This window comes from Diabrotica undecimpunctata, chromosome 1 (genome assembly GCF_040954645.1).
Source record: "Diabrotica undecimpunctata isolate CICGRU chromosome 1, icDiaUnde3, whole genome shotgun sequence".
Lineage (NCBI taxonomy): Eukaryota > Metazoa > Arthropoda > Insecta > Coleoptera > Chrysomelidae > Diabrotica > Diabrotica undecimpunctata.
In genome coordinates, this window is record NC_092803.1 from 126,232,418 (window position 1) to 126,257,662 (window position 25,245).

At 35.7% G+C, this 25,245-nt stretch overlaps 1 protein-coding gene across 7 annotated transcripts in view; it reads left to right on the forward strand.

The window, feature by feature from the left end:
• The first annotated feature begins 9,342 nt into the window (after window positions 1-9,342).
• The window catches only part of RhoGEF2 (Rho guanine nucleotide exchange factor 2), a 498,291-nt gene continuing 482,388 nt past the window's right edge, over window positions 9,343-25,245 (forward strand). For all 7 annotated transcript variants that reach the window (XM_072519486.1, XM_072519503.1, XM_072519501.1 and 4 more), the window contains exon 1: window positions 9,343-9,627. In XM_072519486.1, coding sequence (XP_072375587.1) covers window positions 9,599-9,627 — 29 coding nt within the window. In that variant the 5' untranslated portion in view covers window positions 9,343-9,598. The remainder of the gene's footprint in view (window positions 9,628-25,245) is intronic.

A 25,245-nucleotide genomic window follows, 5' to 3' on the forward strand; every position in this document is an offset into this window, starting at 1 on the left:
TGTGATTTACTGCCTTTTCCCAGTTTTCAGGTTTTACATTATTTACGGCCTCCAAAAACAACTGTTTAACATCATGAATTTTAAAAGTGGTATTTTTTCTTGAAACTTCACTCTTTATCTGTGCCCATACCAGTTCAATCGGGTTTAATTCACAATGATATGGTGGGGATCTAAGTACTGCCATTCCACGATTTTTGGCAATTTCATCAATTTCGTATTTTTTAAATTTTTCTTTATGAAGGGCACACAACGAATAAAGTTCCTTTCTTATAGATCCGGGATGGTACGTAATATTTTTTGAACTCAGCCAATTCTGCAAGTCTTTTTTTAACCACTTGGTTGTGGGCAGTCCTTTTATAAGTCTGGAGTGATAACTTGCATTATCCATTACTATTACACAGTTCTTAGGAAGAAGATCTATCATTTGTTCGAACCATTCTTGAAAGACATCAGCGTTCATGTCTTCATGGTAGTCACCGGTACGAGTTGATTCAAAAGTTAATAAACCACCTTCAACAAAACCGTCTGAACTGCCAATGTGTACTATTATCAGCCTGCGTCCCTTTCCTGATGGTGGGTTTAAACCAGTAGATAAGTTATTTACAAAAGCGTGCCTTTGACTTGTAACAGTTTCATCCTGCCAAAATGTATTTGGTGTATGACCCTCGTTGATCCATGTTTCATCAAGATAAAATATTTTTCTTTTTTGGTTTCTCATTTCCTTTATGGTTCTTAGAAAATGTCTTCTCCATATGACAATATCGCTTCTTTCTAATAAAATAGACTTTCTGGGATTCTTTTTCCAGCGGAAGCCTATTTCTTTTAAAAGTTTCCATAACGTACTTCGACTCATTTCTGGGTAATCCTTATCATCTCGAACTGAGACAAGAACTTTATCCAATGTTGGAAATTCTTGTCTAAAGAAGAATTCATGCACTTTCCGTCGAAGTCCTTCTTTAAAATGATATTCTATTTGAAATTTTGGTTTCCCTGGAGCATTACGTGGCATTTGAAAACTACCACATTTCTCTTCTTTAATAACTCTGTAAATCGTAGATTTCCCAACACCAAGTGTACTGCTAACTAACTCAACGGTCTCATCAACACTTTCACATAAACGTTTGTCTGTAAATGATTTAAAACAATTAAATATTAATGTTTTTTCATTAACTGTTAGAGGACCAATTTTTCGGCGTTTACACGGCACTTCCAAATTTTCCATAACACTAGTATACACAATAAACTGCACCTTGCAACTGAAGTACCTACTTTTAGTGAACTGTTAAGAATTTTGAATACGCCACTTGGACCTTCCTATATACAAAATGGAAAAACCCACTATCACATTTTCTGTGGAATAAGTTTAGAAGGTAATTATCTAGTCAATTACTGTCGTAGATTCCTGGAATTAAAGAATTAAATGTTTGATTGTTGAAACCCTTACTTCGTGGAAGGCACTCATTTCAGATAAAATAAAACGTTTTATTTTATCTAAAGAATTAAACTTTATTTTGCAAATAGGCAAAGAATTAAACTTTATTTTGCAAATAGATAAAATAAAACGTTTTATTTTATCTAAAGAATTAAACTTTATTTTGCAAATAGGTAGGTACTTATTAAACTTTTATTGGTTATATATAACCAATAAAATAAACATCTTACATGTCTTGCAAATTCATTAGTACCTGTTAACCTCCATCACTCCGACACTGGCAACCTTATTTAGGGATTAGTAACTCTCACAACTATTGTATTCTATTCTGCTCCAACCTTTATACCTGGTGGTCATACTCAATTTAAAATTGTTTTCCTATATACTTCTGTAAACTTGTTGACAAATATCTGTTTTTCATTGAGTCACCCGTATCAACAGTTTAGGGATTTGCATACATAATTTATTGTTTTATTACTCTCTCATACATAAAAATACACTATAGTTCCATCTTGAAAGGGCTTGAGGTCAAAACTACAGCTGTTCCTTTTTTTCGCTTATTTTCTCGTTTGATAATATTTGCTTTAGGGTTTGGAACAATATCCTGTGGGCTTGCAGCAACAGTATAGTGCCCTTTATCCTTGAAGTTGCTGATTAAATCACATGAAGTACTGAAATAATGCAGCGGACTGGGCTGGAATGTTGAAGTACTTGGCTTTGGAACTGAAGCATTGAATGCAGAGGTTGCTGGTCGGAAATCTATCTCTCCAGAAGGTTCTCTTTATTTGCCTATATAAGTGGTGTCTCTTGACGTCGAGCAATATTTTGTTGCAAATCTGCCATGTCTTTTCCTGGCACCACAGCAGAAGTTTCCTCTTGGTATTCAACACCCAGTTCTTGATTTTCAGCTTCTTGAAGAGAGATAAAATCTTGCACGGAAATTTCTGTGGTCATGGCTGCAGCAAAATCTGCGTCAGTAAACTTCTGTCTGTTTATAGGAACTATGCCACATTTTCCAAACTTCTTTACCGCAATAGTTAGAGTAGCTGCAAATGGAAATGCCTCTCCAAAAAGTTTAGATACCTGACACTGTGTTACTAATGTACCAGGATTATTACGCAAGAATCTTTCGATCGCTTGGACATAATAAGTATTGAAGGGTTCCATGAAAGAAACATCGAGTGGCTACAGCTTATGACTACAGTGGGGGGGGGGATGCAAACTACAGTTTTGTGATTTTCTCTAGCCCTTTCAACAAAATCTAGATTTTTTGTCAAAACTGGGCCGTCTTCGGATGGCTTCGCAAACTTCAAGAAATGGTCAAACCATTGTGTGAAAATCTCAGTTTGCATCCACCCTGAAAGATGACAAACAAAAGCTGCAGAGAAATTACAAATGTGCTGAGAACACCTCTCTCTGCAGATATAAGAGATCCGACTTGCCGTCATCCTTTTAGAGCAAAAACCTTTAAAGACTTTGACTTGACAGTCATAAGTCCAGTTTTATCAACATTGTAAACACTATGAGGAGGATACAAGTGGTGTTTTTGAACATCCTTTAAAATGTCAAAAAACTTGGTTACATTAGTTATGTTAAATGCTTGCGCCCTTGCTGCTGAAGTCGCCTCAGGTTTTCTTAACATAAGCTCAGGATGTCGCTTTCTGAACCCAGTTATCCAATCTTTTCCTTAAAATTTCGTTTCTTTATTGAAACCATGGGGGATGTTATTCCGTTAAGCCAGTTGGTAAGCAAGGCTGCGCTAATCAGCTACAGTAATTCCAAAAAAAAACGTACCTGCATCTCAAAGAGATAATTTACCAACTGCTGTTCTTGTTCTTCGTTGAAAACAGCTCGAAAATGGCCTAATACTTTTTTATTGTCAGTGGCGTCTTCATTTTTATTTAGTACGCGACGTTTTAGTGTGTTCCTAAGCACATTGTAAGTTTTAGCAGCCGTTTGATAAGGCATTTCGTCTTTCTTCACGGCATCGATTGCTCTTTGCATCGCTGCGGGGTCCCATGACTGCTGATGACTCTTCCTCTGATATTTTGACACCATCGTTACACCTGAAAAAAAAACGTTTTTGGTATTAAATGTTAAATAGCATTAAAATATGAAAGTAACACGGATAGAGTAATGTTAATTTATTGTATCATGTAAATACATAGTACAATAAGTGATCTTCGAATATAATTACTGGTCTACATTACTTGCTAAAATAGATTTGTTGCAGATGAAAACCCCTAAACCAGACTTTAATCCGTAAGAATTCGAATAAAACACACTCTATTATGCTTTTTGAAATGCTCAACAGTTTTGTAAACAACATACAATACTATTATTTTTCAATGAAAATATACTTTACTTTATGTCAGGCATAGTGGCCACAGACGTGGCTACTTTGCCCTCTTCGCCGCCATTATATAAATGCCACACTACCGGCTAAACGAATCGAGCAGGTGTTACACAGACACATCGTTTTGTAGCCTAAATACACCTCTTTTAAGACGTTACTATCATTTGTCTGTATTCTGAATGAAAGTTTGGTTGTAATAATTAATTAAATACACTGACCTTATATCAGGATGATGAAAAACACGAAAATTTTCAATAACTTTTAAACAAATGATCCGAACAGCGTACACCTTTAACACATCCAGTGGCGGATTCAGAAATTTTTGTTAGGGGGGGTCATGGGTCTTGAGGATGATTTTGATACAGGATTTAGATTTTTGCACTTTTCAGTGGCTGATCCCCACAACTTTTTTGTCTCGGGGTGGGGGAGGGGGATGGATGAAGTAGTCAGGGGTCTTGAGGGTGATTTTGATATAGGATTTACATTTTTGCACCTTTACGATTGATATGATTTGTGCCTCATGTAAGGGAACCATTTTCTCAATAATTATTTTAATTGATATATTAAACCATTGAGAAGTTATTAAAACCCAAATACCCTACGGGTGCAAAGAAAAGTACGACATTAAAGGGCCTTAAACTTAAACAAAAAAATAATAATTTAAACCCACATACTCTATGACAGTAAAATCAAGTGTACAAGACTATTAAACCAAAGGAAAGTTATTAAAATATAAATACTGAAAAATCAAGGACTGTCAATTTAAACTAGGTATTTTAAAGACAATTAATTTAAACCCACCTATCCTATAGCTACAAAATCAAGAACCAACCAAGGATAAAAAAATAAGTATAAACCAAAAAAGTTTGTAACGTTTAAAACGTTACATTTTTGTTCTTATTAATTTCAAAGTACTTTCCACTATTTTCTGCGCATACTATTTGATTTTTATTGATAATAAGTTCTTTTTCCTTTGTTTGTATTCCTATATTTTATTTCAATATTTTCCTATTACAAATAAATCCGCTGATTAATTTCTTAAGTCCCCTCGTAGTCCTACCTTCGCTTACTTTATCGTACAAGAAACAGAAACCCCACTCCTAAATAATTTACTTCTATCAATCCGACCCGATTTAATTTCTTTTTAAAATAAACCAGCAAACGAGAAGGTATTATTAAAAATATAAGTCCTCGTGGTCAGAAACTTCCAACGGTCTGGGTAAGTTAATACTTTGCTCTTTTTACAACAACATATTTTCATACTTTAATCAAGAACACTTTTAGTTTTTCGTATAATTTTGTGTACGCAAGTACTTAAAAACTGCTTACAATTTTTATTTTCTTTTTACCTTTGCTGTAATAATAATAATTCAATATAAATCGTATTTATCGCACAACTTTGTCTTTTTCATTTTTCATTTAATAATTTATCTATTAATTACAATTATTAATTTGTGAGTTTTGGCAACATCAGAGAATTCTGGATCGGTATACAGGTCTCGGAGAGAAGAGCTTTCCGCTTGCCAGAATTCTTCTGTTGTTGGACAAAACTCGTGCCATGACGAGTTTTATAGCGGCTTTTGTTTTTCTAGCCACCTTGGTTTTTATTCAAGAGAATCCATCTTGGTTTTTATTCAAGAGAATCCACCTTGAAGAATACGAAAATGAAATTTTTTTTTTTGGAATAAGAAATCCATCTCGATTTTGAAAGTCTGCATGGCTTTGGATTGGAGAGGGATCCACATGGTTTCGGCTTAGCGGCATGGTTTTTGCAGACATTGTATGGTCCGAGTTGAGAAGGAAACAGCAGGAGGATTTCTCATAGAGTAGAGCTAAGTTTCTTTATTTCTTGAGATTTTGTATATAGATGCTTAATTCCATGTTGTTAGAACCTCAATTTAATTGTTATTACATTTTGAATTATTAAAATATGAATAAATAAAGATATGTGTTAAAGAAATTATTTTATTAATAATTCCCGATTTCTCAAATTAAGTTAGTTTATGCCGAACATCACCCCTGAGGGGTTTCAATGTGCAATGGGTGAGCTAGCCGTTACAAGTTAAGTAATTTAAATGCAATAACTCAATGTAAGTTTAAACAATAATAAATGTATATAACATTCCTAATAAACTCGTTGAATATCCGATATCAATTTGTATAAACATTCATTTATTCCTTATTGCTATACGGAGTGGAAACATGGACTCTCGGAATTACAAGTATGAGGTGTATAGAAGCCTTTGAAATATGTGTTTTTCGAAGAATGCTGAAGATTTCGTGGACCGAGCACGTGACCAATAACGAGATGCTGAGAAAAATGAGGACTGAGAGAGAACTCCTAAATATTGTAAACAACAGAAAAACGAGTTATCTAGAACATATTTACAGAGAAGAAAAATATAACTTTCTACGACTCATAATGGAAGGGAAAGTAGAAGAAAAAATAGGTCCTGGATAAAAAAAATGCTCCTGGCTGAAGAATGCAAGAGACTGGACAGGCATGGACACACATTCGATACTAAGAACAGCTCAAGATAGAGAGCAATTTACTGTAATTATAGCCACCCTTCCGTAATGAAGAAGAAACCTTAAGAATAAGTGTAAACAGCATTTTATTTAAATTAATTTATTCAACAAAAAACATAATATATTTAAGGAATAGTTATTTCTACAATTAGGCATATTAGGCTATAAGCGAGCGAAATATTTTTTTACTCGGTATTGAAATTTTTCTCACGAATTATCAGCAACAGTCGGCAACGGGTGGTAAATAAAAGTTCAGTGATTAAAAATACTATAAGAATAAGATAAGTAAATATATAATTTTATAAAAATGTATTCTTTTCGCCTATCCGATTTAGCAAATCGCTCTATGATTGCATCAACATCTAGATAAATTTCAGGATGCACATTGATGAGTGCTAAACCAGTTAACCTTTTCGCAGAAGTTCTATTTCTGGCTAAGTCTTTAGACGCTTATGCGTAGAACGCTCTGCTGTTGCTGCACTGATTGGCAGTGTAATTAATATTTGAAGAAATATACTGATAGTTGGATACATATGAATATCGCAGTTTTCTAATACTTCTAAAATAAAATCAGGAAGTTTTCCATTATTTTGCACGACTCTTTTCCACTTTTGAATCCACAGTAAAAACTCTTGTTGTATTGTGGAATATGCAGTAAGTAGTTGGTCCAATAATACTGGAAGGTGTCAACATTTTTTTAATGCAACTTTATCTTGTGGTGTGTTATCAGTTTTAGGTAAAACAACTCGAAGATTAAATAGATTCATAACTTTTATTGAAAGTGGTTCTTCTAAATCAGTTAAAATATTGTCTAAAAGGGGTAAATAAATAGATCTTCGGAAATATTCTTCGCAAGAGTTAGCAGATTGGTTTTGACGACAAGTTTGACGAGAAACTATACGAGGCATCTTCAATTCAATGCCTAGTTGTTCAGCTATTTGTTTACTTCATAGTAAAGTTTGCTTAAAACAGATTCAGCATTTGATCTTTTATTTTGAAGAATGCATTTAGTGTCCTCTATGGCCTCAGTAGCCTACTTAAAATCTAATTTTGGTGACTGAAGAAGACGACTAAGTAATACAGTTGTACCTAAAACATTACTAAGACAAACTACTATTTCACAAATACCTTGGACAGCAGCCCCCAGTTCCTTTATTTGTATTCACTTACGTATCAGACAGAGATAATGCAACAACAATATTCACTTTGATATTTATTATAGATAAATTATAAAATGTAGCACACAGTCTCTACAATTATAATACATATTCAAATTACAAACAACCAATTCGTAGACAAAACTGAAGATAAGAAATACCTAATATAAAATAAAAATGTGCTGATTTCGTGCGAAAAGTCATGCCATGTACATTGAATAAGCAATAATGTGCGGGCGGTAATTCTATCTCATCGATAATCGAACGATTCTCTGGCACTCAAATGACAAATTGACAAAATTTGAAAATCGCATAAATGGGTGGAAGTCTTAGTCGAGGTATATTTAGAATTGTTTGATGAGTTTGAATCATTTCAACTCTTGACTTCCTGCTTATAGGGTTGATGGGTTTTAAATTATTTTTTTAGGATTATTTGATTGATATTAAATTTTGTTTTGGGGGTGGTCATGACCCCCGTGACCCCCCCCCTTTGGATCCGCCGCTGAACACATCTAAGATGGCGGATAACGTTCAAATGAAAGAGTTGACGGTCCCGTCGCTGTGTATCAACATCGTACTGTGCAGTAACAACCAGTCCAGTGACCACTATGCCCGCAGTGGCCACTATGCCCACCCTTCCCCTACACCACAGATCAAAGCGTAATAGGTACGATATAGTCCAGTCGTCAGAGGGTTGAGCCCTAAAAATTATATGAACAAGCTGAATTTTGCCGAAAATATTAATTTTGGGACCATAAAAAAGATGCAAAAAGTTTTACCACTTTTACCACCGGGCTTCCCCCTAAAAGCCCAATTGTAGGGTAGTAAAAACTGAAAAAAATATCGATTTATCAAGAATCTGTACGCCGTAGAAAAAAATGTTTCAAAAAAGAATTGGAGCTAAGGTAATTTTAAACAAAAATGGTTATTAGCACTTTTTATTTAGAATGAACTGTTCTCTCAAAAACAACGCTTGAAGCGACCGTCGATTTTGAATGTCAATTACGCGCGCAAAATCAATGTTCAATAAAATTTGTATCAGCTCGACTGTAAAAATTCGATATCTTTTGATGCAAGTGTCATATCTACAAAAATCAAGATGCGTTTTAAAGGTAAAGAGTGCAGCTTCCTGCTTTTTGACTAACCGGAGTAATTCCGGATTGAAAGAATCCTGCCAAAATTTTTTGTGGTACAAGTAATCGATTACATTTTTTTCCTTATACAATTTGCAACAAGATTTAAAATCTTTATATTGATAGTGGCCAAATATAAATATCATGTAGGTAGGTACTGACATTTATGATTTGTGAAATTGTTAATTGCCATCTAGCATCATTTAAATGTAAATTCCATAACCTACTTTAATTACGATTCTTTTTATAATAATACAAAAAAACATCATTTCTATAACGCACACAAAACGATTCAGTTTAAAACCAATTCTGCATTGTAGGAAATATTTTTTTAATTTCATTTATTGTATAACTTTCATATTTTCAATGTTTGTTTATCCTTCATTTGACAACTTCATCACTAATGTATGCCTCAAATATTATTTTTCTTAGCAGAAAGACTTTTAACTCTTTCTATTAATTTTATTTATTTTCTTGTTTAGGTATCATTTTAAAAATTGGCTTCTTTGCGAGAATAATGTATAAGAGTATAAAACAAAAATTTTTACTTAGAGTTAATATTTACAAAATAGTATTATTGTTTGTATATTTAAACATAACACTTCTGAATTGTGTGTGACACTTAAGTTAAATTTATAATACAAATTAAAAGAATGACCATTGAACTATGTATTAAAATTAATAATAATAAATTTAATAGTTCGCGCAACCGCAGTAGACTTTTCCCCTAAAGAGAGTCTGAACTCAAAGATGGCTGACACTTGTTGGTTTTGATATTTTGTAAGCGATTATTTCGAAGTTTTAGTTGTTTCGCCGAACTATTTTTTAAATTTTCGACTGATGTGTTAGTGCTTTTCTTGTGCGGTGTCCGAGTTTTCCGAAAAATCTTAGGCAGTAATGTTATTTAGTGAAATATTTGGAAATGACTGCTTCCGTGGACATTCATTATTTACTATTTTGTGGTGTAAATATTGGATTATTGTAGATCTAAATGGATAACTCATCGACACCAACAGATTGGTAAGTGGATTGTGTTAATTACGAAGGCTATTTAGATTTATTTTACTGATAACTAGCAATAACAAAACGAAGGGCAATGATGTAGTTGACACTTACGTCACTGTATATTTCTCTACCTGTTACCCAAATTCAAAGAAAACAACAAATAGTCGTATGTCTAGGCTTGACTCGGATTACGGTATTGTTTAGGTTTCAAATAAAAGTTCAAACATTTGTTCTAGTTTAATAAATTTATTAGTGCATTCCTGTTTTTCTTTAGTCAACCTTTTGTTATGAAATTGCTGACACTTATACTTCATCAATGAAAACAGTTTTTGGCACATACCTTGTGCATACTCTATGTAAAATAGCTATCTTTACATTCAAAATAAAATTTATTAGCTATGTATTTTTGTAGTTAAGTAGGCGTTCTTCATGCTGAATTGCTCATTTGTAGCATAATTTTATACCCAATGCACTCAATTAAGATTTTATATTACTCTTTTCATTAATTTACACATCTTGTGCTAAGTTTTTACTAATCTTTTAAATATTAAATGACTAACTGCGACTTCAAATATAAGGTTTATGTTAATTGCAAAATTTCGTAAGCATTAAGTTTGTACTTGGTTGGATGCTTTACAATTTAAAATATCTTTAAAATGTTTGAAAGATATATTTATACCTACAAGATGTCATGACTAAATAATCTACAGAAGTTTTTTTTTTATTTCCATTATTGTATAAATCTTCTATAAATAAACATGTAAGAACATTGTGCAAACTTTTTATTGACATCATATTTTTGAGAAAATTACTAAGGTACTTTTGTACATTATCCTTCAAGTTCTTTGCTAGGTTCTTTGTAGCAATACTTTAAAAAACAAATTTACACAAATATTTTGGAAATTGCCATCTTCATTGCAATGTATTTTGTTATTATGAAGCAAACAAGAATACCTAATAGTTTACTATTAAAACATGCAAAAAATAATTTGTCATAATTGAAGATTGTTATATGAATCTAAAACATGTCAGCAAAAACATTGGATATTTGGAGCAATATTATAGTTTTCAAATTTCAAAATATAAATATTCTATCATACCCTTTGTTTTTATCTATATATGGAGACAGATTTGCTAGTTACATTTCTCTGTAAATATTGTTTTATATGGGATTAAACCACAATTGATTTTAATGAGAATTACATTTCACATTTGTAAATAACATTATGAATGATTCAAAGATTAAGATCATTCATAATTATATTTTAGAATTTTGGGAAATAATGATTGTATGTTTATATTCTGTATAATAACAATATTCATCTCTAGTATACATTAGATATAAACAATTATTTTGTTTCTTTTTTGATGAACTTAAGAAGTTAAGGCCAAATAAAATCTATATTTGATTACTTATTGTAGTAACTTATTGTCTACACTTTTGTTCAGTTATCCACCTAGATCAAAATAACTAACCATATGGTGCTAATTGGGAATGAACCAGAGTTAATAAACTTTTAGTTTGCTATTTTAGCTTTCATATCAAAAGCTGTTTTCAAATGGAATTTGAAAACTACTTCCAATCAGGAGATAAGACCTGTCAATTGACCAAGGTCAAATAATTTTTTTTTTTAATTGTAGTTTACTCCTAAAGATACATTAATGAAATTTGTGTACCCCTGATAAAAAATGAGATACTACAAAGATACAGTTTGAGAACAATTTGTATGATGCTAGAGGTATAGCTGATTTGGCCATACATATAGACTGTGTTCATGTGACGGAGAATATATTATAGCTGCCCTTACAAAACCTTTAATAAATTGAAGTTTAGTTTAAAATGTAGTACTTGGTATTCTTTAAGTCCAGCTTGCCCAAAAACAAGTTTTCAAAATTTCAATTCATTTCCAAGGTAACAAAAAGAGTTTTAATTAATTTATCTAAGTTAGATGGACAAATGAATCACCATGTGACCATAAATACCTATAATTTTTTTGACATAATTTTGTTTATCAGCTTTGTGGGCTCAGGGAAGGTATTCTATTTTATGTCAGTGATAGTTAGTTATACCCAGTTCTCTAAATTATTATAAGTAACCTGGTTCTTTTAAGACCCAGAATAAATGTGTTCTGAGGATTTTTTTGTCACATTTCTTAGATTAATAGAAATTTTAAACTATTTATTTTTGTGTGGGAATAATTTGTATACTTGCCTAAAAATTTTATTTTTGTTACTCTTTTGTTATTTTACTACCATTTATTCTTCTTTTTACCTAACCAAATATCTTTTAGGATATTAATATAAAGAGCCATATCCTTATGTATATATATATATATATATATATATATATATATATATATAGTGAAATTTGTTATTAGAAAAATGTCTGTAAAGTCATAACATATATTGTTCAATTAATCTAAACAGAGATTATGGTGTATGGGGATGATGTAAACATCTTTGATGGTATCAAAGAACATTATGTGGGACCTGACAAAAATGTACTTAAAAGAAATAGGTTTAACTGTCAACATAGATAGAACAAAAGCCCTAGAACAAAAAAAAACAATGAACCATGCAAAGTTTGACAATAAACAATACAACCATTGAAGTCATAAAACAGCTCACGCATATAGGTGTACAGATAACTAAGGATGGCTACAATGAGGAGAAAATACTAGGATGGATCTGCTGATTTTTGGTTATGCTTTTCTTCATAATTTCACTTGTTACCTGAGTCTTTATATTTTCATACATGTCTCTTCTCTTCTCGTTACTGTTTGTAATAAAAGTCCTTATTTAATACAGCATTAATAGTTTAAAAATACAGCAAGGCAGTTTACTTTTTGTTGTGCCCATGATATAAGGAAGATAATAGGGCTATTTGTTAAGCTATTTATGATTGATTTTGGTGTTGATTTGAGTTTATTTGTTAATGGATCAGTAATTTGCTTCTCTTTTATATGCTATGACCTTTGCATAAAATCATTGTCATTCTTATTTTTGTTCCATACTTCTTGTTGTTCTGCTTGATTAGTTATTAACTTGTCTTCATTGTCTAGCTCTATATGTGGGGGTTTTCACAATTCCCCTGGAACTTATTTTATTTTTTTATGCATGTTAAATAGATCATATTTGTCTTGTAACTGCTCGATCTCAATTCACTTTTCTTTCATCTTTTTTTCTTTGGCTTGTCTAATTTTATATTTTACAGTGATATTTAGTTTGAGGTATTATGTTTGGTCTCCGTTTTGTAGTGTTCTCCATTGATCTATTATTGATTGATCTTATTTGGATGCAGGATTAACCTGGGAACAACATATAGTTAATCTATCGAAAAAGCTTTCCTGACAACTTTTCCTCTTTAGGAACCTTGTACAGGTGACTTCCAGGGAAAATATTTTAACAGCCTATCATAGTAATTTTCATTCTCATCTGGCATATGCTATTCTCTCCTGGGGTCACTCTTGTCATATTGATAAAGTGTTTGCACAACAAAGAAAGTGTGTTTGTATTATCTCTGGGCTCTGTTATAGAGCAGACTGTAGAAACTCCTTTAGAGCTTTACAAATTTTGACTTTACCTTGTGTATATATTATGCAGTGTCTGTTGCACATTAAACAAAATCTTAGTCAATACAATGCGCATGTAGATTTTCACAAGTATCCCACCAGATTTAACAATAATCTTATACCAGAATTTAGCCGTCTTGAGAGATCCAGAAATGGTTCAAGGTATTTAGCCATAAAATTCTATAACTTAGTGCCAGCTAGAATAAAATCTCTTAATTTTCATCAGTTTAAGGCGAAAATTAAGAGTTACCTTATAGTGAATGCCTGTTTTACATATGAGGAGTATTTTACCTCCGATTTTAATTTGTTGTAATTGTTGTAAGTATATTTTAAAACACTGTATCTATGTTTTGTGTTTATATTTATCTTTGACTTGTAAAAAATACTTTTGTATTGATTTATTACCAATAAACCATCTATCTATCTATTAATTTGAGGATTTCGATGGTCATCCATTCTTTTCTCTAGAGTTTGTCCTTTGTTTTCAGATGTTTGAGGTGTTTAAGGCATCTTTGAACACCCCGAAAGACCCAAAGGTTGGTGATTGCAAATTTTTCTTATTGTTTTTCCTGGTCGATAGTTCCTTTGATTTTATCTAGTTCATTGTTGAGACATTGAGAGATATGTACTTACTTGAGCCTCTAGATTTTTGACTATTTGAGTGTTTAGCTTTTCTCTTTACTATTTTCTTGAGTTGGACTCTTAGATTTGTAATTGTATGTTTTATACTTAATATACCGTTCATGTAAGATTTTTCGACTAGTATATTCTATTTGGTTCCTCATTATTTGGTTCCTCACTATATGGTTAGGTGAATCCTGAGGAGATTTACATATTTGAGATTGCTAATTTTTTTCTCCTGGTAGAATTATACTAGTATACCCTCTTGTTGATTTCTTTTCCTCATATTCTCACATTTCAGTTTTATTTATAGAAGACTTTATTTAATATTTTTATGTCTGAATAAAATTCCTTGATTTTTATATGGCGTTTATCAGCTGTTGGGAAATAGCAATGGATTATATTTATATTCTGTAGGGGTGTTAATCAGTCTATTTATATGTTATGAAGTTTATGTTTATATATGTATTCTGAACTTTTGGACTCACGATAAAACCGACACCATTTGGATGGTCTGGTAAATCATTACCTGAGTTGTATGTTGCCTATTGGTCGATTGTACATTTTTCTGATTTTGGTCATACTTTGCTGACACATATTTCTATATTTCTAGTTTTTTCATTTTTCTTATAAAATGTTTTTTTCTACTATAAACATACTCCTGAAGTTCCACGTTCTAATCCTGATGGCTTTACATGTTTCCACTTTGGGGTGGTTCCCACCTTTCATGAAGATATATCCCTTAACCATCTAAGGCCTGCCACAGATTAGCAGCCATGTTTTGTGTTTTCGCTGTCATTATTTGTCTTTAGAAAAATAGTGATAAATTAATTAAATAGTGTTGTGTGAATCATTATGTAATTGCCTAGGGCTTATTCATACCTGACCTGCATATCTGTAGGAATGTTCTGTATCAACGGCTGTTGCTGTGTCAGGATTAAACACTTTAGAGCCCTTCCTCTACGTGATCGAGCTAGACAGTAACGATAGGCATCATATCCTGTGCAGATGACCTGTTCATCTTAGCCCACAGCAAATTTAATGGTACAGTCATAGACAAAATGCAACATGCTCTGACTACTTACAAAATGGACTTCAAATGTAGGGCTTAACATAGATGTCAAGAACCAAGAAAAATCAAAGGTCCTATGCCATTAAATTTACCAAAAGGAGAAATTTAGGGGGATTGAGTCCTCTAAGCCTAAATGGTACATATCTGAATCTGGTGAGTGAAGTAAAGTATCTTGGGGTAATATTATGACTAGAGGCTTACTTGGAATTAGTAGATAGAACAAATATCCAAGTCAGTAGTAACTAAGTTAATGCCAGATGCACTTATGGAAAAATGTGGGGTTTAAAACCAGACACGTTATATTGGAAAGCTGCTGCAAAGAAGTCCCATCCTCAAACTAAGCAAAGTGCAAGAACTTGCTTCTATCAGAATTACAGGAGCTGTGAGGGGCACAACAATGGCAGCCATGGATGCAATACTGGACCTTCCTCCTTTATACATAGTTATGGGGCAGGAGAAAATGGTATATTATAGACAGGTGTAGAATGGTATATTCCACTAGGAAAACTTTATTTTAAGATCAGATTTTTATAATCTTGCAGTCTCCAAATGAAATTACCATTGGGGCTTTTCTCATAAGCCATAAGGTAGACTTCAAGATATTGCGGGAATGCCGAGAGGAACTTGACAGATCGGCACCCAGAAATACACTGCAATGAAAGAGTTGATGCACTAGCCAGAAGAGCGTCTGTCACAAAATACTTCGGTCGAGAACCGGCCGTGAGAGTGCCAATAAGCATCGTTTACGATCGGAGAAAAGCCTGAATCCAAAGACAAAATACCTCTTAGTTTTGTAAAAGAAAGTAAGATATTTCAAAATCTACAGGAAAAAAACTATTTTGAATGATATGTACCAGCTCTCACTTTTGTCATGGACTTTTAAAGTAAACCATTAACTAATTTGAAATGTTTCTAAAGCATTTAAAAAGCACTATTATGGAAATAGCACAGATAATTTAATTTGTCTATAATCAAGAAAACCTTACAAAATGACATGTGTGGTATGTTTCACTAATTTTGCATACCTGTATTTGTATTTTCAGTGTACTCCGTTAATCCAATAACCTTCAGAAGTATACTTCTGATCAAGATTTCAAATATTTAAGTAATAACTACATTTATCAACATATATTACCATTGCGAAACTCTTCCTCTTTTTCTATTCTTGATTAATAGATAAAAATAATAAAGTAAGGTCATCTGATGTTTTAGGAAATAAATCATCATTTCACATGAATTAACTAAACATTTTTTTTATTTAGTTATTAATTTATAAAATACTTCAATGAAGTATCTTTGAGGTATCACTTTTCAAAATAAAAAAGTAACCTAATGTAATACAACAAACTAAAGAGAGAAATTAAGCATAAGTATATCATAATTAGTGATTTAATCGTTTCTTAAACACTGATTGACTAAAAACGCATAATATAAAAAATATTAATATTATTTATTAGCCTCAAAATTCTGTTGATTATAAGATTCTTGACTATACATGATATTGACAGACTGTAATTTCTCAAATTGTCATTTGTAATAAAGTTCAATACTATTCAACAGTCCTTGATAAAACCATTAAGTTAAAAAATATAAAGACACACTGCCTAAATTGAGGCGAGATTACTTATCTCGACTGACCCGCCACGCTGCCTCGGCCTACGAGCCCGTAGGCCGGTGCGCCTTTGTTAGCATCTTTCCATAAAAAAATTGAAGCTAAATATTTTTTTGTACCTTTACTTATCCAAAGATGATGCAGCTACTGTTCCCCTAAAAAAAAATTTTAACTTGTTCCCGATTTCGCCATTTGATTGATTCGTTGGCGCAAAGATCAATTGAGTATGGTGTTTTTGGAAATTACAAATCGTACTCGTATTAGGTATCAGATAATCAAAGGCCAACCAACGCACATAGCTCGAAAATAGCATCCAGGATTTTCACTCCAGGCTAATAAGTTTTTTGGTGTATAATGCTTTTACTAACATATTCTAACCATTTCCTGTGTGAGATTTATTGATAATTTAAAAAGTTACTGTGAAAAATGTACTTTTTGGCGTTTTTATTTTATCATTTAAAAATATAAGCCATCTCCATCTTTTGCAGCATGCCAAAGGTTCAAAAAGACGATTTGCAAAAATTTATATACCTATTTGTTGTTTAGTTAAATTCAAAAAAAGAGCAAAATTTCGAAAAAATTAATTAATTTGTAACTATTGGCAAATTGTTCACTAAAACTTTGAAATTTTCCTCGAAGTCTTGCACTTAATGCTTAATATGTGATAAAAATTTCAAAGCGATTTGATGAATTGTTTAAATTTTATTTCATTTGTTTATCCAAGAAAGTTTTTTTTGCAATAACATAAGTCAGAAAAAAATGTACTTTGAAGAATTTTTCGGTTACCCAATAAAAGAGAAAGTCTTGTTCTGTGAAAATAGTACAAAAAATGCAAAAAAAATAAGTTGAATAACTTTTTTGTTATTGTTCGTAAAATAATTATTTTTACATATTTTGGCCTAGGTCGATTAGAGACAAAGTTAGCCAATTTTTTTTAATTTACAGCTTGTTTTTTTATAAAAATTAAGTGATGTACTTGACGCCATTTTAATTTTGAATATTCATAGTTTATGTAAAAAATTTGTTAATTTGCATTTCAGGAGAGTCGTCGGTAAAGCTTCAAAAATGAAGTACAAACACTGACCTCTTGGAGGATCAAGGGTAGGCGTTTTATTCGTGCGCTCCAAAAATAATATAAAATCTTCTGTCGCTGATATCTCCGGAACGGCTCAATGGATTTTAATGTTTTTTTAATTCAAATCTACTTTTCGTGTACTTTACGAATATGTAATTTGTTTGTTACTAAATTATTTATTTAACTGTACAATTTGTTTAAAAACATGAAAAAAATTATTTTTTAAAAAATTCGATTTTTTTGTTCCATTTTCTCACGTAACTACTACAACATGTAGTGTATCAAATAACGATTTACTATTATGATGAAATATTAAATTAAATTTTACTGTGTTTATTGCATACTTACAACATTTGTGTCATTTTAGTTAACTGTATTTTATTTAGCGTCATAAAGAAATGATTAAAAATTTAAGACTATTGCTATAAATAAATTATTTAACATATTATATAAATATAGGTTAAATAATTTATATATATATATATATATATATATATATATATATATATATATATATATATATATATATATATATATATATATATATATATATATATAATATCCATCTACACCTTCAGGATAACATTAGTATCGTTCTGAAGCTATTTTCTTGTGGCATTTTAAAGTAATTACTATTTAAATGGGACTAAGCCACAATTAAAGGTTAAAGTAAGTTTATTGACGTTTCAATTTCCACCTCAGAAATCGTTCTCAAAATACAAACATTAGTAAATTAAACAAATTTTGTTTTTTTGTTACTTGGTGAAAAATTCTTCTAATAATTTAATTTTATCTTACTCATTTATATTGACAATTCAGACATACATTATACACTTTAAAGTAGACGACTTTAAAATGATATTGCCAATATTGTTGAGTTGCATTCCTGGGACGACTTTACTTGTAAGATAGTTCATTCGATTACATGAAATCAACTTTAACTTGAGAATATCCGTCAGAAAAAATCATAGCATGTAATTCGCCTTTAAAAGGACAAACACATGCCATAATGACAGTAAAATTCTCCTGTTAGTGATTCCATAGTAAATCATGAGGGAAAAACCAGGAAAAAATCTCATAATACTATCCCGACATGGTAAGTATTTGGTCTTACATTATTTAGTTTACTGTCAATAAACACCAAATTCTGATTTTATATGTTTGTTATTTAAAAAACATAAATGATGTATCCTCGGTATGTTACTGACTTGTAGAATGTAGAATGTAGAAAATGGGGCGGCCAATAGAGCCTGATACACTGCGACCTTTGCAGATCTATTTTGTTTCCCCCTTATTTTAAAGCACTTCATCTAGCTTGGTCCTCTTAATGAGACTCAACAGCCTTGATAGTGGCCTTTTCATGTAGCCTGGTGCTTCCGGTTTTTCCTCTCCGAGTTCTAGAAACCGCATTCGTGCGAGACCTTCGCAATGGCACAGAACGTGTAGAGCGGTTTCCTCTTCTTCCAGGCAGAAACGACAGGTGTCCTCTTCTGTCAGGCCTATGAGACTCAAGTGTCTATTGAGTCTACAGTGCCCAGTGAGCAGACCCACTATCATTCTGACAGTCCTGCGTCTGTGCGAAAGTAAGTCTGCTGTAAATTTAGCCGAATGTCCTTTGATGAACTGTTTGGCCTGCCTCTGTCCTGGTGAGTTGTTCCACCACTCAAGAGACTTCTGTTGCACCCATTTGTGTATGGCTGCCCTTTTTATCGTATTTGCGATTCCAAAGAAGGGTTCCGGACCAACCAGTGGCGTAGATGCGCCTTCTCGGGCCAATTCATCGGCCTTCTCGTTGCCACGATGACCCTTATGTCCCGGCACCCAGGCAAGTGTCAACCTATTTTGACTTCCCACCTGAGAGAGGACATCCAAACAGTTCCATACCAGCCATGAATCGACCTGTACCGAACTGAGAGCCTTTAGAGCCGCTTGACTATCCGAATAGATAACGATGGAGTCGTTATCTACATTTTGGCCCATTAGTTCCATAGCGCACCTGTGTATAGCAGCTAATTCGGCTTGAAATACGGTCGCGTATGTTCCTAGACATACCCGGACTTCCGTCCTTGGTTTTATGCCATATATTCCAGCCCCCGAACCTGTATCCGTTTTGGAGCCGTCCGTATACCATATTGAGTTTGCTGTTAGCGGCGGACCAGTTTCCCAGTCCTCTCTTTTTGGTATTGTAATTTGAAAATTTTTGTTAAAACTATACCTCGTAACCATTCGGTCTACAGGCATTCCTAGAACGGGGTCTGCCTTTATGTCCTGGTATAGCCTTAAGTTATCAGCTCCCTGCATCATACTTATTGGAGCTTGGCCTTGGATCAACCGATGTACTGTTGATCTGGCTTCACTCTGTATGTATATATGCAGAGGTGGTAGGTTTAGCAGAACTTCTAGCGCGTCCGTTGGGGCTGTTCTCATGGCTCCTGTAACACTCAAGCATGCAAGCCTTTGTGTGCTACTGAGCAATCGAATCGCCCCGGACTGTTGCGTTTTGTTCCACCACGCCACTGAACCATAAGTTATCATGGGCCTTATAACCCTTGTGTATAACCAGAGGTTCATTTTAGGATTTAACCCCCAATTCTTACCACACATTCGTCTACATGTGTTCAGGGCCATAGTGGCCTTCTGTGTGACTTTCTGAATGTGTGCATTCCATGTCAGCCTCTGGTCGAATATTACACCTAAGTACTTGGCCTGACTTGTGAATGGGATTTCTACTCCCTTGAGCACTAGTGGCTGTAAGCCTTGCAGTGCTCTTTTTCTGGTGAAGGGAACAACAGATGTTTTTTTAGGGTTAACCTTCAGGCCTTCTTCCTCACACCAGCTGTCCACCATCCTCAGAGCGACTTGAAGTCTCTCCGAAATTATTTTGGTAAAGCGTCCTCGGACTACAATTACCAAATCGTCCGCATAACCCAGACAGTAAAAACCCTCCCTGGACAGTGTATTAAGTAGGTCGTCCATAAGCGTAGCCCACAGTAATGGGGATAAAACTCCTCCTTGTGGGCAGCCGCTTCCTGCCTTCGCTTCAATAGTGGCTTCACCTAACGAGGACACAATGATCCTGTTTGTTAAGGTCGCCTTTGTCCACTCGCATATGAAGGCAGGAACTCCTCTTCTTTTAAGCGCGTCCGTTACAGACTCGAAGGAGACGTTATTAAACGCTCCCTCCACGTCCAGAAACGTCGCCACCGCTATCTCCTTGTCATCTAGCGACTTTGAGAGCAGTCTGTTAAGATCATCCAGCGCCAAGTCAGTTGACTTTCCTGGCTGGTATGCATATTGGCGATCGCTAAGTGGATTCTCCATCAGCACGTCGTCCCTAATATACCTGTCTATCAATCTTTCCAGCGTTTTTGCTAGGAAAGAGGATAGACTTATTGGTCTGTATGACTTGGGGGTCTGGTCCATTACCCTACCAACCTTGGGGATATATGTGACTTTCACCCTTCGCCATGCGGTTGGAATATATCTCCATGCCAAACTAGCTTTGAAGATATTTGTTAGATGCGGGATGATCACATCCTGTCCCTTCTGTAGCAAGGCTGGATAAATCCCGTCCATTCCAGGTGATTTGTATGGCTGGAATTTATTGATGGCCCACCTGACTTTTTCCGGTCTCGTGATGTCGGTAGCTAATTTCCAGTACGCCTTAGTAGGCCTTCTGGGGTGAGCTACCTCTACCGAAGGATTATTGTCAATGGATGAGCTGGGAAAATGTACCTTGGTGAGCATTATTAAGCTTTCCTCCAGGGTTTCCACATACGTTTCGTCCTCTTTCTTCAAGAGGCCGACCTGATTCGCAATACCATCCTTAGCCAGGACCTTGTGGATTCTGGAACATGCGGGAGCCTGTTCGACTTCCTCGCAGAACTTTCGCCACGAGTCTCTTTTGGCTTTTCGGATCTCCTTATTATATTGCGTCAGTTTTTCTCTATAAATGGCCCAGTCCTGGTTGAATTTGGCTTTATTGAATAGCCTTCTTACATCTGCCCTAAGCTTTTGTAAGTGTTCATTCCACCAGGGTGTGTTTTTCTTTCCTTTCTTTTCTCTCTCTGGACAATTCTCCTGGTAAGCGGCCAGAACAGCTCTCCTCACCGTTTCGACTGTCAGTTCGAGATCTTCCGTATCTTTTATGGTGCCGATTCCTCCCTCAAGAGACTTCTCGAGTGAGCCTCTATAGCCTTCCCAATCCGTCTCTCTCGGGTTCCTGAACCTTGCCACCATTCGAGTCGAAGTAATTAAATCAAATCGAATGTGCCTATGGTCGGAACATGAAGGTTCCTGTGACACATGCCAATTCTTTATAGTATCGTACGTTTTTTCACTGCAAAGTGTTACATCTAAGACTTCTTTGCGCGTGGCCGTAACGAAGGTAGGTTTATTTCCTATATTGGCTATTTCTAAACCCATGCTTAAGATGAACTGTAGTAAAGACTCACCTCGACTGTTGATGTTCGTACTCCCCCAAGCCAGATGGTGGGCATTGGCATCACATCCCAGTATTAGATGAAGGTTCTCCCTTCGGCTGTAGGTTATAACGTCCTCTACTATGCCTGGGCGGAAGACCTTCTCTCCAGCGAAGTAGGCAGAACAGACCAACCATCTTTTACTACCTTCCTCGGTGGAAGCGGTTAAAATACCTGTAACAAAGTCTCTGGAGCAAAGATCCGGAATCAGTGTACAGTTTACTTCGTTACCATATACAATGCATGCTCGAGGTGTCTCTCCTTTCGCATCGTATAGTAACTTACCTTGTTGCGGCTTCAAGCCTGCAATCTTCCCTCCGTGGAGCCATGGTTCCTGCAGTAGGGCCAAGTCCAGGCCTTCCATGTCAAACCTTCTGCACAAAACCGCCGACGCAGCTTTAGCATGATGAAGGTTGACCTGCAGGACCTTTACTCTGCCTTCCTCTAAACTGAAGGCTAACTTTCGGGTTTTCCCGTGTCCTCTACCCCTTCCATGGGAGCGGCCACCCGCTCAGTGGCTTCTAGCCTTCTGGGCGGGTTTGTAGCACTCCCCTGCAAGTCGGTACGGACTTCTTTCGGGATTATTCCTTCTTTAGCTCCTTCCCTCGACTTATCATCCTTAGGGCGAGCCTTGTGTTTGGTCGAAGTGTTAACCTTCTTTGGCGCTGCTTTAGAGCTTTGCCCCTCTGAAGGTTTTACTTCTTTTCTTTTTTGCTTAGCCTTGACTGCCGAGGTTGCGGCAGTTACGCCTTGCAACCCCGATGGTCCGGCCTCTGCAACCTTCTTAATGTACCCATCATCCTTGACACGGAATTTAATTCTTCCGATGCCAAAGTAAGGACACATTTGAAGTTTGTTGAGTTCCTCAAAGGACTCTTTGTCCATTGAGAGGACCCATACCTGCCCTTTTTCTGCAGGTGTTTTGCCCAAAACGGTCCATATAAGGGTGTTGAGCTTTCGGTTGCTGACCCTTAATCGAGTCAGCACACTTTCCGCCTCCAACCTCTTTCCGTCCTCGTCTGGGATGTAGACAGTGCAAGAACACGGCCTCTCGACTTCACTCTCGTCCTTCTCCTGGAGGCTTGCACCTTCCCAAGGCTTCAGAGTGGGAGTAGTGTCCCTGAGCCATTGTGCGCTTGCACTATCCGCGCACGTCATTACCAGGTAACCGGGCTTGAACGTGCTCTTTAGCAGCCTGATTTGCGGCCCTTCTTCTGGCGTTCTCTCCAGAACCTCCAAGATGGATGTTTGCACTGCCTTAAGCTTTGTGGGTTCCATCCTGACTCCAGGGAAGCCATCACATACTACAGCCACCTTTGCCGAGCAAAGGGCTTGTGTAAAAGTCATTTCTGACTTCCTCGGCCTCTTTTTGGCTTCCGCTGGCGGCGTACTGTGGTCCGACCCTTGTCGCTTCTTTGTAGACTTTTGCGTAGCCATTTCCAGCTTTTGCTCCGCCTTCTCTTTAGACTTAGGGGGATTGTCCTTTTGTCGTCCAAGCACCTTGGTGAGGTTGGCCTTGATCACCGAGCGCTTGGCTTCAATGTAATCCTGGCCTTTTCCCACCAGATCCCTTACTTTCTTCTTGGAGGCCCCGGCCAGCCTGGCCTTAATAACCTCCTCGTCTGTCATTAGATCCACCTCCTCTAGGGAGGTGACTCTGACCGCCTTCCTTTTGGTCGGCTTCGCTATCTGTATAGTAGTGCCTTCAGGGCTTTCTACTACGGGTTGTTCGGGAATATTGGTTTCCATATTATTTTCCATATTGTTCCCACGAGTAGCTAGGGAATTGCAGTCCACTCGAGCAGAGCCCCGCATACCCGAGTAAGGCTAATTACTGTGAGGTGTCGCCTGGTTCCTTACAGGAATCGCTCTCGACCAACTACGCATGGCCATTCATCCTTCGCCGCGATGTCTTCCAGCTTGAATTGCGGATTTTTTAAAAGCTGGTTTTCTCCATCTGGACTCCTCTGTCTGGGTTACCATTCCATAGCCAAAAGGTCCCCGTTTTTTGGCGCCGGGAATTCGCCATTCATCCTTCCGTGAGGATAAGGACTAGTCGGTGATGCATGCTGAGATGCAGTTGGGCTGGTCTTCTCTTCTACTGGTATTTATTGGTGTCACCTATTTGGCGTCAGTGACCCCACCAGTGCCTCGCCGACAATTTCCGAGCTACGAGCTTCCTGTTGGGGTGTGAGGGGGCGGGAAGTTGGATAGGGTGAGTCGGCTACTCCTAGATAGTCTGTCGAGGAAGGCTCGAAAAGTGTGTGTGTGTGTGTGTCAGGATCGAGGGCGGGGTCCCCGCACCGGCAGACGCGTCTAATGCGTGGGACCCCACCGCCGCCGGGTTTTGGAGTTTGGCGACTGAGATTAGAGAAATTTGGAGTAGCCGTAGGGAAGTTGGAAGGGTAAACTAAAAGCTGAAGGCGAAGGCGCCGCAACTGTTCGCCTCAATTGCCACGCCTTTCTTGCGCCCAGCGGCGGTGTCCGGCGGCCACCCGGTGCACAGGCGCTGGACGCTTAGGGACTGTGTTTAGTTTCACTGGTCGTGCTCCCCTCACAATTTCAGGGACCAAGACCAGTTACTCGGCCCTCCCACCAACGTCGAGGCAAAATTACAGTCCCGGGGAGGGATGTTACTGACTTATTAATACTGGTATTTTTTAATACTTACTAATATATGGTATAATAAAATATACTTTTAATAACTTCCTCTTTTAATATGGGTAACCAGATCCTACTACATTCTACCGAGAAATTTGCGACACAATTGGTCTCATTTATCATAATTAGAGCCGCTTCTTTGATTTTTCTTTTTTTACAATCCGTTTCTTTTAGGACTATACTTGAATCATTCCATTGAATCCTATGTTCATTATCCCATACGTGTTTACATATTTGAGATCTATCAAATTCTCTATTTTTAATATAAAATTGATGTTCACTTATTCTAACATTGAATGGCCTTGTATCGTCAATTACGTCCCAATTATCTCTTGCATTAATTTTCTTGCGTGCATTCTGCACACAAGTTTGTACAATATAACCCCGATTTTCTGCATCCGCAAGTTAACCTATTACATCCCGTTTTACAAGAACAAGCTATTGTTTTGAAATGCGTCTCAGGAATGAGTTGATCCAATGATCTCACTAGGAATAACTCACCCTTGGACAACCTCCAACCCCAACTTAAATTTTATGCA